This window comes from Bidens hawaiensis, unplaced genomic scaffold (assembly GCF_021521415.1).
Source record: "Bidens hawaiensis isolate Kalapana, Puna unplaced genomic scaffold, B.hawaiensis_p1.1 tig00008655_1, whole genome shotgun sequence".
Classification (NCBI taxonomy): Eukaryota; Viridiplantae; Streptophyta; class Magnoliopsida; order Asterales; family Asteraceae; genus Bidens; species Bidens hawaiensis.
The window spans coordinates 240314-258108 of NW_027491625.1; the positions used below are offsets into that span (position 1 = coordinate 240314).

At 32.5% G+C, this 17795-nt stretch overlaps 2 protein-coding genes across 2 annotated transcripts; one reads left to right on the plus strand and one right to left on the minus strand.

Moving 5' to 3' along the window:
* Positions 1 to 404: 404 nt before the first annotated feature.
* Positions 405 to 3066, plus strand: LOC143529707 (uncharacterized). The gene is made up of 4 exons (XM_077025440.1): positions 405 to 796; positions 1134 to 1583; positions 2406 to 2703; positions 2797 to 3066. Exons 1-4 carry the CDS (start codon positions 413 to 415, stop codon positions 2931 to 2933), a joined length of 1269 nt encoding a protein of 422 aa, XP_076881555.1. The 5' UTR covers positions 405 to 412; the 3' UTR covers positions 2934 to 3066.
* Positions 3067 to 7404: 4338 nt separating this feature from the next.
* LOC143529727 (1-aminocyclopropane-1-carboxylate oxidase 1-like) lies at positions 7405 to 8824 on the minus strand. The gene is made up of 4 exons (XM_077025456.1): positions 8663 to 8824; positions 8344 to 8570; positions 7949 to 8282; positions 7405 to 7840 (listed from the first exon to the last, which is right to left on the minus strand). Exons 1-4 carry the CDS (start codon positions 8768 to 8770, stop codon positions 7547 to 7549), a joined length of 963 nt encoding a protein of 320 aa, XP_076881571.1. The 5' UTR covers positions 8771 to 8824; the 3' UTR covers positions 7405 to 7546.
* Positions 8825 to 17795: the final 8971 nt, after the last annotated feature.

Genomic DNA, 17795 nt, shown 5'->3' on the forward strand with positions numbered 1-17795 from the left:
TTTACAAATGCCAAAAGTTTTCTTTCTAACCTTGAAGCATGTAATGTGTATTAAAAATTAAACTCTGTTCTTATATTTATTTTCTTTTATTTTATATTATGTGATTGACTAGTTAATTTCTGTCCAAAAAAGGACACAATATAGTTTATATAAATATAAAAGGAGAACATAAATGATTAAACGGCTGGCAGGTCACACGTACAACCTACCAAAAAACCTTTTTTGTCACGAGCCTCGTACAACTCATCGTACCGGTTTCCATCTCTTTCACCAATAGTTAACCTTCTTGGACACGTGGACATAGCTTTAGCATATCAATATTTATTAAAAGTTTCTTAAAGCCTTCAAGTGTCTATACATATATAGATTATCACCACAAAAACACAAATGACAACAATCTCATATGAATTCAATGGCTGATACAAACCATACAACCAAAAACAACACCAAATCAAATTACCAGATCATCGACACCCTCGAATCCCGAGGCTTTTCGTGGATCTTTCTCGACCAGTCAAATCCATGGAAAGCCGGCCTGTCATGGTCAATCTTCTTCTTTCTAACCATTTGCGTACCAGTTCTCTCACACTTGGCGTTCCAATGTTCCACGTGTGATTACCACCACCGTCGCCCTTATGATTTGCTCGTACAAGCGTCTCTCTCGCTTTTGTCAACTATCTCCTTCCTTAGCCTCTTGTCTTTCTCCCGGAAGTATGGTCTACGACGATTTCTGTTCCTTGATAAGATGTCTTCTGTTAGCGATGAAGTTCGTCGTGGATATTCTGATCAACTTCACGTATGCTTCCTTCATCTCTTGCAATTACTAACACTATAGTAATTATTATTATTCTACAGTTACTGCAGTCACACATTGCATAATTTCTAGTAGTAAAATATATATGCATGAATAAGTAGTATAATTTGCTAGCTTAATTAAATATTAGTAATTATGTAAAAACAATTATACGATGACAGCATAAATGCTTGTCATATATTGGTGGTGTGACAAGTATTTGCGTGACATAAGTACCCTTTAATGACATGCAATGCGTGTCATTAAAGGCCTTTGTTTCTAGTAGTGTATAATTCATTTTGGTTCTTTAAATTAACATGACTATTGTTGATTTATGCAGAGAGCAATGAAGTTCTTTTGTGCATTTGTGATTCCTTGTTTTATTGTAAATGCTACTTACAAGATATGGTGGTTTGTTTCCGGAGCGCATCAAATACCTTACATTTCGAATATCTACTTGAGTCACACCTTAGCCTGCACACTGCTATTGGGGTCATGGCTATACCGCACCTCGCTCTTCTTCCTCGTTTGCATGCTCTTCAAACTCACATGTTCTATGCAAATATTTAGGCTTGAAGATTTTGCTAAGGTGTTTGAGAATCAAGGGGATGTAGGTTTGATATTGATGGAGCACCTTGCAATCAGAAGAACTCTTCGTATTATAAGTCATAGGTTTCGTGGATTTGTGTTATCGACTCTTGTCCTAGTTACGGCTAGCCAGTTTGCTTCGTTGCTTGTCACAACGCGGACCGGCTCACGTGTCAATATTTCCACTGCTGGAGAGCTCGCGGTAATCATATTAGCTTAGCGAATAATATTTTATGTATGTTAAACAACTGGATTTGATAATGACAAAGCTAACCAACTAGTAATGTAATAATGATGATAAAGCTCAATAACTATCAAAATATTATTATATAGAGTAATTAAGGGGAAAATCACAAAACTATCTAATTTGACTAAATAATAACGAAATAGTCTTAGACTTTTTAAAAATACAAAAATAGTCAAAGACATATTTAATTTTAATTTCAAATAAATAATTTCCACCAATCATAAGATGACAATTGTCACCACAATACAAAAGTAGACCCTCAATTAAAATCTCTCGTGATACGTTGGGAATTTTAGAAAATCATTTTTTTTATAAATTCGCGGGGCCTCTAGTGCAACAATATGGATCTTCTGCGCCATTTTGAATTAGCTACGCCAAAGGATCCAATCTGGTGCGCCAAAAATACTTGTTGCACTCAGATTGATATGTAATTTCCAAAAGTCAATGCTATTTTGTTACTCCCTCCGTCCCATTATAAGTGTCATAGTTTGACTTTTCAAGTCTTTCTTTTGCAACATTGACCGTAAATATTTTTGTCCGTGTCATACAGTACTTGATGAAAATTATATCAATGTAAAATACTTGATGAAAAATCAAACTAGAACACTTATAATGGGACGGAGGGATTAATATTCTCAGCCAAAATACATATTTTTGTGATATTCATATAACTAACTATTAACAAGGTAACTTAAAGATAAATGATAAAACATATAATAATAACTATAACAGATAGTAAACCCTGTCTAACAGCATTGACATGTCATTTGGGTGTAGCTATGCTCCACGACACTTGTGAGCGGGTTGTTCATATGCCTACGCAATGCAGCAAAGATCACACACAAGGCTCAGTCCGTGACAAGCTTGGCGGCCAAATGGCATACTTGTGCCACCGTCGACTTATTTGATGACATGGGTCCTACTGAAGAGACTGCACCGGTGATCATTACTTCTGAGACGAACCTCCATACAGATTCAGATGAAGAAGAAGCGGGAGACGGTGACAAATTGGAGAATACAAAGTTAGTTCCTATTTATAGGCATACAATCTCATACCAAAAGAGACAAGCCTTAGGTGAGTTTCATAACTAAAACATTAATTAATCTAGAACGAATAACCTTGTTTAGAATCCGGTAATTTCCTAAATATGATTCATGTTACTTGTAGTGACATACTTGGAGAACAACAAGGCTGGGATCACGGTGTACGGTTTCATGCTGGACAGGACATATCTGCACACAATTTTTGCACTTGAAATGTCTCTCACGCTTTGGTTACTCAACAAAACTATCGGTTTCTCGTAAATTAGTTCAGTTTGGACACGAGCATTGCCACTTGGCGATTGATCTTTAGGAATCAAGATAATTTGTTAAAACTTAAAACAAATGTAAGTTGTTAATCTAGTTTTTTGCGTTGTTTCATCGATCTAGCACAATCATAGTTTAAACGTCATAGGATATGTGTAATCTGTTGTACTTTCATGAGGCTTGTTTTAGACACAATATTTGCGTTGTATTGGTTTAAGATAAGAAATTGTAATATTTTAGCAAGTTAAGCTCAACATAAGATTAGTGCCATCTAATTTGACTGGTTACATATAGAACACCATCTAATTAAAGTACATAGATACATTAACGCATATTAAATCTTACTAAAATAGCATAATAATATATGAAAGGATAATATATTCCCGACCGCAACGGAATAAATGTTTGAAATTGAGACATGGATCTATCATCTCTCTCTTTGAGCACACAAAAAGAAGCATGATTTGAATAAATGTTTAATCAAACTCATCATACAATATATTAGTATTAAATAACACGATGCGCATTTGGCCCGATGGTATAAGGTGGTGTAATGGGTGCTTTCCCTCTTTGTAGGTGGCGTCAAAGGTTCAAATCTCGCAGTAGGTGGTGGGTTAGACGGATTTAAAGCAAGAGTTAAGTGTTATTTTAGTACCTGTGATTTGCCCAACTATGCAACCTTAGTACCCATTCTTTATTTTGTGCAAATGGTTACCTCAATTTCAAAAAACTTGTATTTTTAGTACTTTTTTTCTAACACTGTCAATTTTTTCCGTTAAATCAGGAATAATTTGGTAACTTCGTTATTTTCTTTTCTTTTAAACGCTTATATCTTGTAAACCCTAATCCCCAAATCATAACATCAAAATCCAAATCCTAAATCCTAAATCCCCAAACCCTTTCTCCATATCATCATAGGGTTTGAATATTTACAATATTTGGGGGTTCAGAATTTGGATTTTGATGTTATGATTTGGGGATTTAGGTTTACAAGATATAAGCGTTTAAAAGAAAAGAAAAAAACAAAGAAAATAACGAAGTTATCAAATTATCCATAACTTAACGGAAAAAATAGATGGGGTTAGAAAAAAGTACTAAAAATGCAAGTTTTGAAACTGAGGTAGCCATTTGCACAAAATAAAGAATAAGCACTAAAGTTGCGTAGTTGGCCGAACCACAGGTTCTAAAATGGCACTTAACTCTTAAAGCAATGTTGTAAAAGTAGGTATATAATACATGGCTGAATACTCCTTGAGTACTTGCTACAAGGTATGTCACTAAGCGAAGTTTCTTTAACTCCGCCTAGTTACTAAGAATCGATCAAACGTGGTCAACCTCAACAAGAATTACATCTAAATAGTGAACTTGAGACGATTTTGACTTAAAAAATAAAACATAATTTGTATTTTATAATATTAAAAAACTATCATTATTTTTAATTAATGATTAGCAATTCATATAATAATTTATTAATTAAAAATAGATTTTCATGTTTATAATGATATTCAAATATTTTGTTATAAATATTAGTAAGCTAATAATCTACATATATAGGGGTGAGATATAGAGAGAACTTCTCTTAAAAAGAGAACTAAAGAACTAGTAAAGAATTATTTTTAACTATTTAAAAAAAAATTTATGATTTTTTTTCTTTACTCATTCTAATAAGATGATATTAATATTAAAAAAAAAACTTGTCGGCGTAGTACTGTAGTGCATATGTGCACTAATGCCTATTGCATATATACAATAGTGTTTAATTGCATATAATACACCACAATTGCATTATTCAATACACACTATTGAATATATGCAAATACGACACTAATAATTGTATGCAAAACACATTATCGTATATATGTAATACAACACTAATGCACATATGCACTATATCGATTTTTTTTAATTTTTGTATATAATATAACACTATTGCAAATAAACAATACAAACAACTATATATATGCTATTCAACACTATTTCAAATATCAAAATGCACACTATTGCACATATGCATTATAAAAAAAGTCGGTGTATTGCATATATGCATTACTCGTTAATTTTTTTTATTTTTATTTTTTTTCATGGTGAAGAATAACAACATATAAGAAGGATGAAAGAATTTTTTTTAATTAAATTAAAAATACATCATTATTAGTTCTCTTCATAAAATGGAGTTCTCTCATGATCCTCTCCCTATATATATATATATATAATATGGGAAATTAAAGTATAAATTAAATTAACGTGCTAACTCTGGTAATCAAGTAGTGTAATTACATTACACTATAATTAAATGTTGTATACATAGCTACACTATTTGATTCTCACAGTTAATACGTTAATTTAATTTGTATTTGATCAAAACCCTTTATAATATCCAAAAAATAATTTTATTTATATTTACCATGCCCGAGTACTCTCTCCGTATACATCCTACTCCTCAGTTAGCCGTTTGGGATTTGCCTAACACTTTTGCATCCTTGATTTTGAGTAGATTAGAGTTTTTTTTTAATAAAAGAACTATTCTACTTAGTTGCTAAAACTGATTCATAATTAGGATATGCTATCACACACTTTTTAATGATAGTTAACAGAGACTCTCAATAGTTGAGTTTAAAACAAAAACAAATATCCGAGACTCCACTCTCTTGTTAATACTTTTAAAAATTGTTGTAACGTGGGTTAGCCGTTACTCCGTTAGTATAGACTTCACATGTTGTGGGCCACTAAGGTCCCCAGTCCATCACACTATCACAGTCTTGACCCAATTTAAGACAGATTTGTGTTCGGGCCGGGCTGTTTGGCACAAAATATGTTTGTCCGGATTTGTATATGTTTGACCATTCTTAGAAATTCATAGTTGTTATTTGGACACAAAAGAAGATACAAAAGTAACAAATTGAAAGTTGTGACATGATGCTTGCTTATTCAATAATCGTAATCATAATCATAATCATAATCATGATTTTGAAAATGGGACCGAACCGACTGTTAAACCGACTGATTCGCAACCTCAATCGGCTCTAGACAAAAGTAGCTTGCATTTTTGTACTTGTTCGTATTTAAAAGAAAATAAAATAGTTATAAAGTTATTTATCAGGTTTTTTAATAGTTCGAACCAGCAACTATTATGCTATTATGCGTCTCTTTATGCGTCCACATTAAGACAGTTTCATCCCTCATTGGCAATGCTCTTAGCTAATGCTCATACAATAATCAATAAATATTAATTATATATTCATATCCACAATCAACTATTATAACTTATTTATATATTTACAAAAGTGGGAGATGATGGCTTTCAAAGTTGTGCACCATGCTTTAGTTGTTGTACCATTTTGCAAGCTTTTCTTTTTTACTTTTGACCCCTATACTTTTCATAGTTTACAAATATATTACAAAATATTTTTTAGTTTTAGCTGCCAACATTTTTCCACTTTCAACTTTGGTCTCCTATACTTCTCATCTTTTACAAGTTTTTTTGTTTAATGTTTACGTCAAAATTTAGCGTGTTAACCCGCTGTAACGCATGTGTGTGGTTCAACGTGTTTATGTATTTTCCCCGTTTAACGGCGCGTCGCAACGCGTAGATGTTAACTTGTTTTTTTTTTTTTGTAATTTACGTTTCAGTCTATTTTTTGTTTGTTAACACGATGCAACGAGCGTGTGTGGTTGAACGTTTTTACTTCTACCTTTTGTTCAGTTTCTATTACTAACTGCGGGAGAAATGATAGCGAACGAAGGCGGTGGTAACTTCATGCTTTCGAGTGGAGTGGATATGTAAATACACGATTTACACCTCGACGCAGCGCGACGGGTGTTAATACTAGTTAAATTATAAATATAGGTGTAGTAACTTGTAACAGTAATAAGATGATTAACAGTAGTAAGATGAAAAATTGCATTGGCTTTGCTTATTATTGTAAGATTTTCATCCTTATGGTGTGTTTATTTGTGCCCTGCTTGCGGTGCGCGCATATAATGTATATATGTGTGAACCCTCGGGTGGGCAAAAGTAAAATTGCACTAATTTTGATGTTATTTTACTAATTTTGTGAAAATAACGTTAAAAGTGATGGAAGGTTAATCAGGCATCATGTGGTGACGTTGATAGCCGAAAGACAAGGGTACATGCACCAATCAGCCGGCGTCCCGATGATTGAGTGCTATGTGCCTTATATAATATGTCCAAGGCTTGATGCAAAACTACTATCGAGCCGGGGGTCTCACCGGAAGCAACCTCTCTATCCCCATGGGGTAGAGGTAAGGCTGTCTACATCTTACCCTCCTCAGACCCTACCATAGCTTTGCTATTGGTGGGATATACTGAGTACGATGATGATGATGGTGTGTTTATTTATGGATTTGCTTAAATTTTTTTTAACATTAGTCTCATAGAGATCATATATAGGTTTAGAACATAAATAAAACACAACTTATATTATATTTCATTACTTCATATCAAGACATGGTGTTCTTCTACCAACATACTCCCAATACATATCATTTTTTAACTTGTATAACGCCTCATAACTTTATTTAATTTAACTAAACACATAAACATAACATCCAAACACACGTAACACACCATTACTGTTGTTTCCTTGACCTTAAGCAGTCGCAATCGGGTCCGAGTTCACCCTGTTGTCTTCCATGGCCTTCATAGCTTCAAACCGCGGCTCCTTTGCCTGAAACTTGACTGTAGTATAGAGCTTCATGTAGTCCTCAAACACGAACTTCGGGTACACATTGTTCTTCTCTTCTTCCTTGTTCACTAGTTGTGGTGCGGGATAGATCACCGCATCGCTTCCAGGGTTGTAAAACGATGCTATCGACATACGAGTCCCGTCCGTCTGAGCAATCACTCTATGCATCACGCTCTTGTACCTTCCATTGGTGATCACCTAAAAAAACATGTACCACTTGTACTTTAATTAAAACATATTGTGTACCTAACATTTATTACACGACACCTTTAACCCATTAATGTACAATATCTAATAGTAACGTACCTCAAGTTGATCACCCAAATTAATAACAATGGAATGATGCATAGGTGGAACGTCGATCCACTTATCGTCCTTAAGCAGCTGGAGTCCGCTAACCTTATCGTCCTGGAAGAGCAAGATGACCCCACCGGCATCGGTGTGGGCCCGAAGACCCTTGATGAGGTCGGGCTTCGGGCATGGGGGATAGTTGCTCACCTTTGTCCCGAAAGTGGGACCCTTCGCACCATAAAAAGCTTTTTTCAAGTAACCCTTCTCTAATCCCAAATTCTCACAAAATATGTCCAAGATATTCTCGGCTAGTTTCTCTAGCTCTTTAGCAAATTTCCTCATCACCTCTCTGCAATCAACATATCATATCATATCATATTATGTAAAATGAATTTACAGTATTTAAATACCTGTACTCATCCTCGAGATCAGGGATCTCGGAGATGTTGGATTCGGGTAGATGGCGGAGAAAGAAAGTGCTCTCCCAATCTTGATCATTAATTTCTTTTTGAACAGCATCTAAGCCTTTGCTAGCCACCATCTCTTTGAACCTTCCCTCCATGCACTTCTTGTAATGCCCTTTTGTCATATTCTCAACGGTGTCCAAAAGCTCATTTGATATCCCATGATTCACAATCTTCAAAACTCAACTTATTAGTATATAATAATAATAATAATAATAATAATAATAATAATAATAATAATAAGTTTTTACAAGCATATATATACCTCAAAGAATCCCCAGTTTTCACAAGCATCATTGATGAGATTCATTGTGGCAGCTCTTTCTTCACCATTGAGCTTCTCCAAGTTCACAATTGGGAATGTTGCAGCCATTGTTTTCTTTGTGAAATAATTGTTTGTTTGTGTTTGTGTTTGTGTTTGTGTGTGCGTGTTGAATATGTGAATGTGAGTTGCAATTTATAGAGGAATTAAAGGTGGTAGAGGAAAGTGGTGGGACCGGTTTAAGTTAAAAAAATGAATTTATGGTGAGCTAATGACCATGGGTCTACATCGTCTCTTTACTCCCATCACCATCCGGGTGTATCATAATCTACTGTTGGATTTTTCTTTATTTTTTAAATTTATTTTTTCTGATAAAAGAATGCTAGCTGTTATTAGATTGATATTCTAACACATTCATTATGGCTGGTCTTACATGTTTTCTGCTTATATATTGAGACATCCTCACATCCATTTTTTTGCATTTTAACTACTTGGCTGCTAGCATAATTATGTTTGTGTTTTAATTTTTAAGATATTTATTTATTAGACTTTGCGTAAAATACAAAAGTAATTTTAAGTTAAGAATTAGGATAAAAGATATAAACATTGGTGTATTTTGTTTTGCTAGTGATACATAGAATGGCTACGTAACCACTTGTCATACTATATTTCTAACTATCAGAAATATATATGCAAAAATAAATATATGAATATTTATACTATATATAATACACCAAACAAAGGCAAATTAAGACACTCATTTTTAACTAATTTACAACACTTAAAGCATAAGATACATGTGTTAGTAAGAATAAATATGTCTTTTAAACACAATCCATTCAACTTACAAGTTTGGTCCATCATCTTTAACCATATTATGTTTTTAATTTAACTTGTAAACTAACTTCCCACCCATGATTTTTAAACGACTATATCCTTTTCATACGTTAATATTTTTATAAACAAATTGCACCATAAAAACGAGCATATTATTCTCTTTAATTTGGATATGATATTGTTGTAATTTTTTTTATTTTAAATAAATTAATATGTTACGTAGGGGTGTTCAGTATTGGTTTATAGTTTTTTAAGTTAAACTTGTGAGTCCAACTGTTAATACTGATTTTTTGTCGTCCAAAACCAAACTCAAACCATTGAAAGTTGAAACCGAATCGTTGCTAACGACCTGGTTCCAGTTTGGTTTCACAGTTTTAACTTTAATAATAAATTTAGTTTAAAATAATTAATAATTCAAATGTACCATCAATTTTAACTAAAAACCAACATAATATGATACTTGAGATGATCATAAATAAAAAATGATAATTTTAGCCACATAAATGGTAAATATTAATGGAAGATCTAGGACGTGAAATAATAACAATAAATATTACAAAAGGAATCATACTGCAATTAGGTTTATTTACAGTCTTTTCCGGTTTCATATGACCGGTTGCCGATATAAACCGCGAACGGTTTATTACAATCTTTTCCGGTTTCATATGACCGGTTGCCGATATAAACCGCGAACCAACCGTTCACTACGTTTTGAAAATTTTGAAACCGACCAACAAACCGAAAGTAAAAAAGAAAAAGAAAAAAGAAGTCAAACCAATGACTGATTTAAACGATTTCAAGGTTTTAACCGAACCATAAACACTTATATTTGTACGTTATTAACAGGTTCAAACACCCGCTGCATCGCGCGGGCACCCGTCTAGTATCTTTATCTTTATCTTTACTATATATAATACATCAGACAATAGCAAATTAAGACACCAAGTTTTTAACTAATTTACAACTTGTAATGCATATGATACATCTTCTAAAGCATTTAAGATAAGGACAAAGTTGTCTATTACAAAATATGTTTAAAAATAATTACAATATTCCCCCCTTTACTTAACTCAAGTTTTGTAAATTTATAAAATTGTGTTAACTTTGGTCCATCATCTTTACTCATATATTCCTTATAATTTCAATTTTAAACCAACTTCCCACCAACGATTTTTAAACGGTCATAACTTTTTCGTATTTTAATAAAAAAATTAAAATTACACCATAAAAAAGAACATTCTATTGTCTTTAATTTGAATATAGTATTATTATAATTTTTTTCAACTAAAAAATTTAACATGTAACCTATATGTGTTTTACTTAATTCGGTTTTAACGGTTTTTAAGTTAAACCGTGAGCTAAACCACCAGTAAAATTTTGTGGTCGTTGAAGACCGAAACACACAGTTAAAAAATTAATCTGAATCGTTACTAACAGTATAGTTTCACAGATGGAGCTTTAATTATAAATTTACCGTCCGGTCAGGTTTTATATGGTCGGTTTTCGGTGTAAACTGCAAACTAACTATTGGCTATGGTTTAAAAAATTAGAAACCCCATTACCACAAAAGGCGAAAACCAACCATGAAACCAAAGCGATGATTAGTAATTTAAACGGTTTCAAGGTTTCAAACTAACCACGAACATCTATAATTGTTACGTGATTATTAGAATTTAGTGTTACCCGTTGCATCGCGCGAGCATCCGTCTAGTATATATTTATATATGGTCATCATTATTATTTATATAATAATAGTTCACGATAATTAAATTATACCTTCTTATTATATTAGCTAAATAATTGTTAATGGATAATATTATCATTTTTTTTGCTAATAAATGGTTTCCCTTTGGAGGTATATAAATATATGAAGAGATTAATTGACATCATAACATAACCCTAAAACACACACGTAAGAAAAATCATCTCTCTCTCCATATATTTTATGTAACAACATGAAAATTTCGAGTTCAAAGTATCAACTTTTCAAAGTCTAGGGACTAAAATTGCCAAATTTCAAAGTTGAGGGTTTAAATTGAAAATTCTGATTTCCTGACCCATTGCTACGCGATGAGTCAGAGGAGAGCCCCATCGCGTATCGCGATGGGGTACTTGACACATATTGACACGTGTGCCACGTGGCACACAGTGGCACTAGTTATCGCCACGTGTCACCACGAGGCACACAGTGGCACTAGTTATCGCCACGTGTCACCACGTGGCAACACTACTACCACGTGTTGCCACGTGGAGCGGCGTCTGCCACGTGTTGACGCGTGGCAGGCCTACGCTGTGAGTCAGCAGACCTATATCGCGATACGCGATAGGTCTGCTGAGGCACCCATCGCGTAGCGCGATGGGAGCCAATTTTTCGTCTATAAATAGCGACCTTGGGCACTTCATTCTGCAAACCAAACACAGCTCTCAACTCTCTCTCTAGCCTCTCTCTAAAACCCGACAATCATATAAACGATTTCCTCGTTAAGCGTGCCTCGAATCTCTTTTGTGTACCATCGTTTCCTCGAAGTTTGTGCCACCCTCCACCCTCATTCATCAAAAAAGGCGTTGTTATGGCAAAGAGTCCCGAAAGACGTGACGACGAGTGTTGAAGTTGGCATATCAAAGTTGATCGAGAAGAGTAAAGCGACGTCTGAGTGCTGCCCAATTCTTTAGAGTTTCTATACGCCACTAAGGTTAGGCGTAATGATGAATTCAATATAATTCAATATTATATTAAAGGCTTAAGCCTTAAGTCGAGGATATACTCGATACCTCGATAAAATAAAAGAAAAGAAAAGAAAACATAACAAAGAAATGAATAAAAGATTATTGAATATTGAGATAACATATATATGTGTGTAAGTATATATGTATATATTCTTTGTTATGAAATTATTATTTAATGAATAAGGGTATTCTCAAATAATAAAAGAAAAAGAATACGTTTCTTGGAGAAGAAAAAACGTCGGGTTTCTATATAAACTAAAGGTTTATAATTTACTTTTAAACTAAAGGTTTTCAAGTAAATAAGAATTGAACTAAAGGTTCAATCGAGGATTGAGATATAAGACTAAAGGTCTTAAACCGGATCGTGTATCCGACTAACAAATATTTATACTCGTACTATAGGTGCGAGATAAAGAAAGGGAAAGACCCTTGGACGGTGAGTGAAGCCGATCCTAAAGAGACAAGGTGAATACGCCCCAAACTTTTACTTATTTAAAATGAGTCAAACTTGTTATTTGAAATTGTTTACAAGGAACTATGTGTTCCTAAAACCGTTATGAATAAGGGTATAAACCTAGCCCTCAGGCTGTGGTATACGTATGTCTGGATCCTTACATAGGTGGTACTATGCGATGTATGGGCATGATCGCACCACCCTTGGTCGTAGGATGCTCTCCTGCAGGGAGTACGACCTTATGTGTATATTTACGGGTAATTAACTAAGTCGAACGCTGCGGTGTTTGCTGAGGTGACCTAGCGAAGAGGCTCGTATTTATAATGTGTTATTTGACTTTGTTATTTCTAAGCCACGTTGGGCCGAGGCAGGCGTAGTCTCGAGGGGTAATACAGTAAAATAAATATTTTTGCGTCAGCGTGTTCACCAGCATTCGTTGCTGACATATTTTATTACATTTTGCAGGTGAACAAGATTAGCGCTTGGAAGCATCGAAGTGCTATGTTTAAATCCGATGGCTCGGATATTTTGTTCAAACCTTAATATATAATGATGGTGGTTTTTTTTGTAATGTAAAAACAAGTAATCTTTTGTACTTAAGTTTGGCAATCTTTTAAAATCCCAACTTTTGTTTAATGTAAATATTTACAAATTAAACCCACAAGTTTTATAAGACTTCCGCTAAATTAACATAACTCTGATTTATTTACACTTGTGGTACCAACTATTGATCATACTCCTAGGCCTAAGATGAGGGTGTGACATTTGATTTTCTCAAAAACCCTAACCCCCATCATTAACATGCATCATAAAGGGAAACTCGACCAAGCTGACAATTATGTCGTCTGGATCATTCTCATCAGCCGTGGCGACCCTCTCTATTGTAACACGTATGTTTTAGTTATAAGTTATAGGCTTATCATAATATTCATGTTTTCCATTAGCGACGTGAAGAAATGATCAACATATGGTATCATAGCGATGCTGATTAATCAGTTCTTCATGTTTTCTCTAATTCTGGATCTAAACCGAAAGACATGAACTAAAACCCGATAAACCCTAATTCTATTTTTATTATCATATTTTGAACTTATTGAAATCTGGTTTTATATAATTGTTTAAAAAACTTATAACCGATTTCACATTAAAAACCTGTTAAATTTAGTTTATGATTTTTTGGGTGATCTTTTTCGTGTTCATCATGGGTTTATTTTTGTAAATAGTACATATTTTGATTAAAATTTGGATTATGATTATGTTTTTTCTAAAATAATTGGATAAACAAGTCCCAAAATATTTTTATAAAATATGAATACTTATTAAGAATATAAATTTTAAAGTTAAACAAATCTTGGAGATAAATTAATCCCTAAGAATTTGAACCAAAATATTATTACCTTAAATAATATTGGATTTTAATGCTTACCGAAATCTTGGTTAAACTGAGAGCTCCTAATTAAACAGAATTCTCATTAGAACCGAGATCTCATTAAAAGCCGAAAACTTATAAAAAACACATAAGTCAAATTTTGACCGAAACGTCATAATTACCGAGAACTTATACTTTTCGAAAGCTCTTAAATCTCATAAACATTACACTAAAAATTAATAATGTTTTGTTAACACTTAAAAACTTATAACAATAATTAATTTTACAGAACATAGAAAAACATAACTTGAATGAAATTTTTATGTACACTTCTGACCAAAGGTGATGTGTTACATCTAACATATCATTCAAGCCTAAATACAAGCTTTGTTAGTTTAACATAACATGATTTAAATGAATCATTTCTGCCCACCGGTGATGTGTTACATTTATATCCAAGCAAAACTAACTCGTACATAATTAAAATCGTTGTCCCACTTATGCCCAAAGTTAATGTGTTATAGTTGTTTTGTACATATACTTAAATAAATTTTAATTCTGCTCAAAAGTTATTTATTTTTTATTTAAACAAAACTTTTAATTAATATAGTGTATAGTTTGATTTTAATAATAGACATATCACATCTTCAATAAAATATAATGATACTCACATTAATAACTCTTCATTAATCTAATATAATAAATTTAGTTTGTCTTACTTTAGTATCCCATAATATTACTCATTATATTTTCCTTCCATAAATTAATATCCCATCCAAAGCATCTACTCTAATCTCAAAACACATATTACTGTTGCCTCATAAAAAGTTTCAATAACATTTAGCTCTTCTCAATTTTTATTCTCTCCCAAGACATGATATAACTATCCTTTTGCTCCTCCTAAATAACAATTATTCTATTGAAAACGAGAACATAACATATGTAATGAGTCAAACATAATGTCTCTTATGATAATTAATAATTCATTTTAATAAATGTTATCACAAGAGTTATTCCAGGTTCAGTTTTTCCAAAGACTAATTTATTTTCTGTGAAATAACCAAAATAACTCATAAGATACACGCACTCCTTAAAATTCTAACTATAAGTTTAAATGAATTACTGAATACATCATAATGTACAATATCATGACCCATAAAATTAAGGGTTCACACACACTAAAATAAGTACAATATTTTAGTAAATTATATACTAACTTTTTCAATAGTACAAATTGATGTCTTAAGAATCAATTATAACACTTACAAGTACCAAAGGAAAATGGGTGTGTTTATCAATAGCATATGTACAAGAAAAAGAAATGTCTGGTACTGGAAAATAAGATATTACTAGCTACCATTAAAACCTAAAGAAGAATAATTCTAAGGTTTATAGACAAAATACAAGTATTACATACGTATTCATGATACTTAAGTATGCTAATCCTAATATTCCAATTAACTCATGAGAGGTTGAGTCTAGTTATATACGTTTTCCTTACCAAAATCAATGAATAACAAACATGAGTGTTATGACAAATTTAAATGATAAGACTATTAGAACCATAATAAATTATCTTCTGGTTACGCTTTATGATACCTTAAAAGACTTTGGAGATTAATTAGAATTTTGTATCAATACTTGAGCTACATTATGACAGTTTTGAGGTTTACGTAGACAACATGAAGTCACTCTTACCATACACTCTCGTATTATTAGTTATTCATAATTGGATAGAAACATTCATAAGATAAAACTAGTGATACTATACATTTTCACAACTTTTGTAATCATGCAAATGAGACTTTAACAAAAGACAAATGAGACCTATAAATGTCATCCATCAAAACCGAAATTTCATGAGAAATCATGACATGGTTGATGATGATGATTTTTCATATAATCTCATTCTCGGAGATTTTAAAAACATGTGTTAGATGTCATAAACATTACTAGGCTTAAGGAATAAGTATGGGTCCACCCGAAGTTATCTTTCACTGACATTTGAGGAGCTTATTTTGAATGGAATGTTTAAAAATAATTTATCATTTAAAGACTATCTACTTGTATCTAATCTGATTTCTATGGTCAACGGCCTTAAAGAGATCCATTCATGTATACTTAATATGATTTCTTCTAAATATGTCCCTAAGTTTCTTATGACATATGGACGTTAAGAAAATCAAATGAAGTCTAATGTATATATGACAAATTCCCACATACATCATTAAAACTTCTCTTGTAGCTTTCCTGGAGAGTTCATAGATTAATGGGAGCCTTAAGTATTTTAATCATAACTTGCAATATTTTCAAGATATGGGGAGTGAAAATTTGAACTTAACTCAATTACACCTCTTGTACAAGATACTGCTCCATCACAACACTGTTCCATCAAAAATTATCTCCTTATAATCTAATGCTACTCTTACAATAGTTTTATTGTTTCTTAAATGTGGGCATAGTCATATTTATTACCAAAACTAAAGTAATCCTCAAAACAAGAGAAACTACAATGACAGACATCATTAAGTTGTTTCTCTATTTGAATCTATTGGTCTTACAATATTGACCATAAGCATGCCAATTTGCTAAAGGTTTCTAAGGTCAGTGTGAGCAGTAAAAGTCCTTATAATGACTTATTAGAAGTACAAGAGGGGGTCATTAAATTTACTCCAATTTAACTCTGATTACACCTCTTGTACACCATACTGCACCAACTCTTACGCACTTAGAATCCTGAAAATGATAGCAACCTAACCAAGAGCTAATCTGTAAATTGAGACTTCTAATAATAATTACCCAGTAATCAACTTAAGAGCACTATCTAGGTTTTAAAACCTACTCACATTAATGATTATGTAGCCTCCTTAACTAAAGTTGAAATAGATGTTAGAAAGTTTACTGATCTTACCCATTATAATTAAACTATTAGCATAAATCATAATTGGCTCCATAAGTGAGAATTACCTTTTAATATTTGGTTGAATCACCTAAGAGTGTTCATAACTAAACTAAATCCTTATACAAACGTTAAGACACTAAGAAGCACAATTGATTGATAAAGGTTAAATTCACGAGGGAACAAATCATCAATGAATCTTATTACCTATATTACAAAAGATTTCTTTGATGATCATCATTGTTCAAGTAGCTTATAATATTTAAGAGATACATTACATGAACATTTAAACAATTTTTCCTAACAAGTGACTTATATATTTATATGTTTATAAAACACCCTGCAAATTCTAAATTGAATGTCAAAGAATACTTAGTCTGTAAGTCAATATAATCCATGTATGTGTTAATGCAAACATCAAACTGTGATGAAATCTTTATACAATAATTTTCATCAAGAACTAAGTGGATCAATGTACCTACCTCAGTATTAGTGGGAACAACTAAAAATAAACTTGTCCTTATATTATTGACATTCTTTTGACAAACATATGTTACGTAAGTCTAAGTTTTGTTTAATATGATAGGTCTCAAGAGATATCCATTACATGATAGATATCATAACATACCGAGATAGATCTAAATGGACATTAGTTTTGTTCTATAGGTATTAACCTAAAAGGACATGTAACAAACAATACTACTCTTCTTTAAAGGATAATAGGATCACCAAGATTATTTCCTTGTGCTTCATTAAGTAGAAGCCTTATAGAGGTTCAAGTCTATACTCGTTCAAATATTACTCAAAATTGCAACACGTTAGATATGTTTAGATTAACGTGAAACATCTA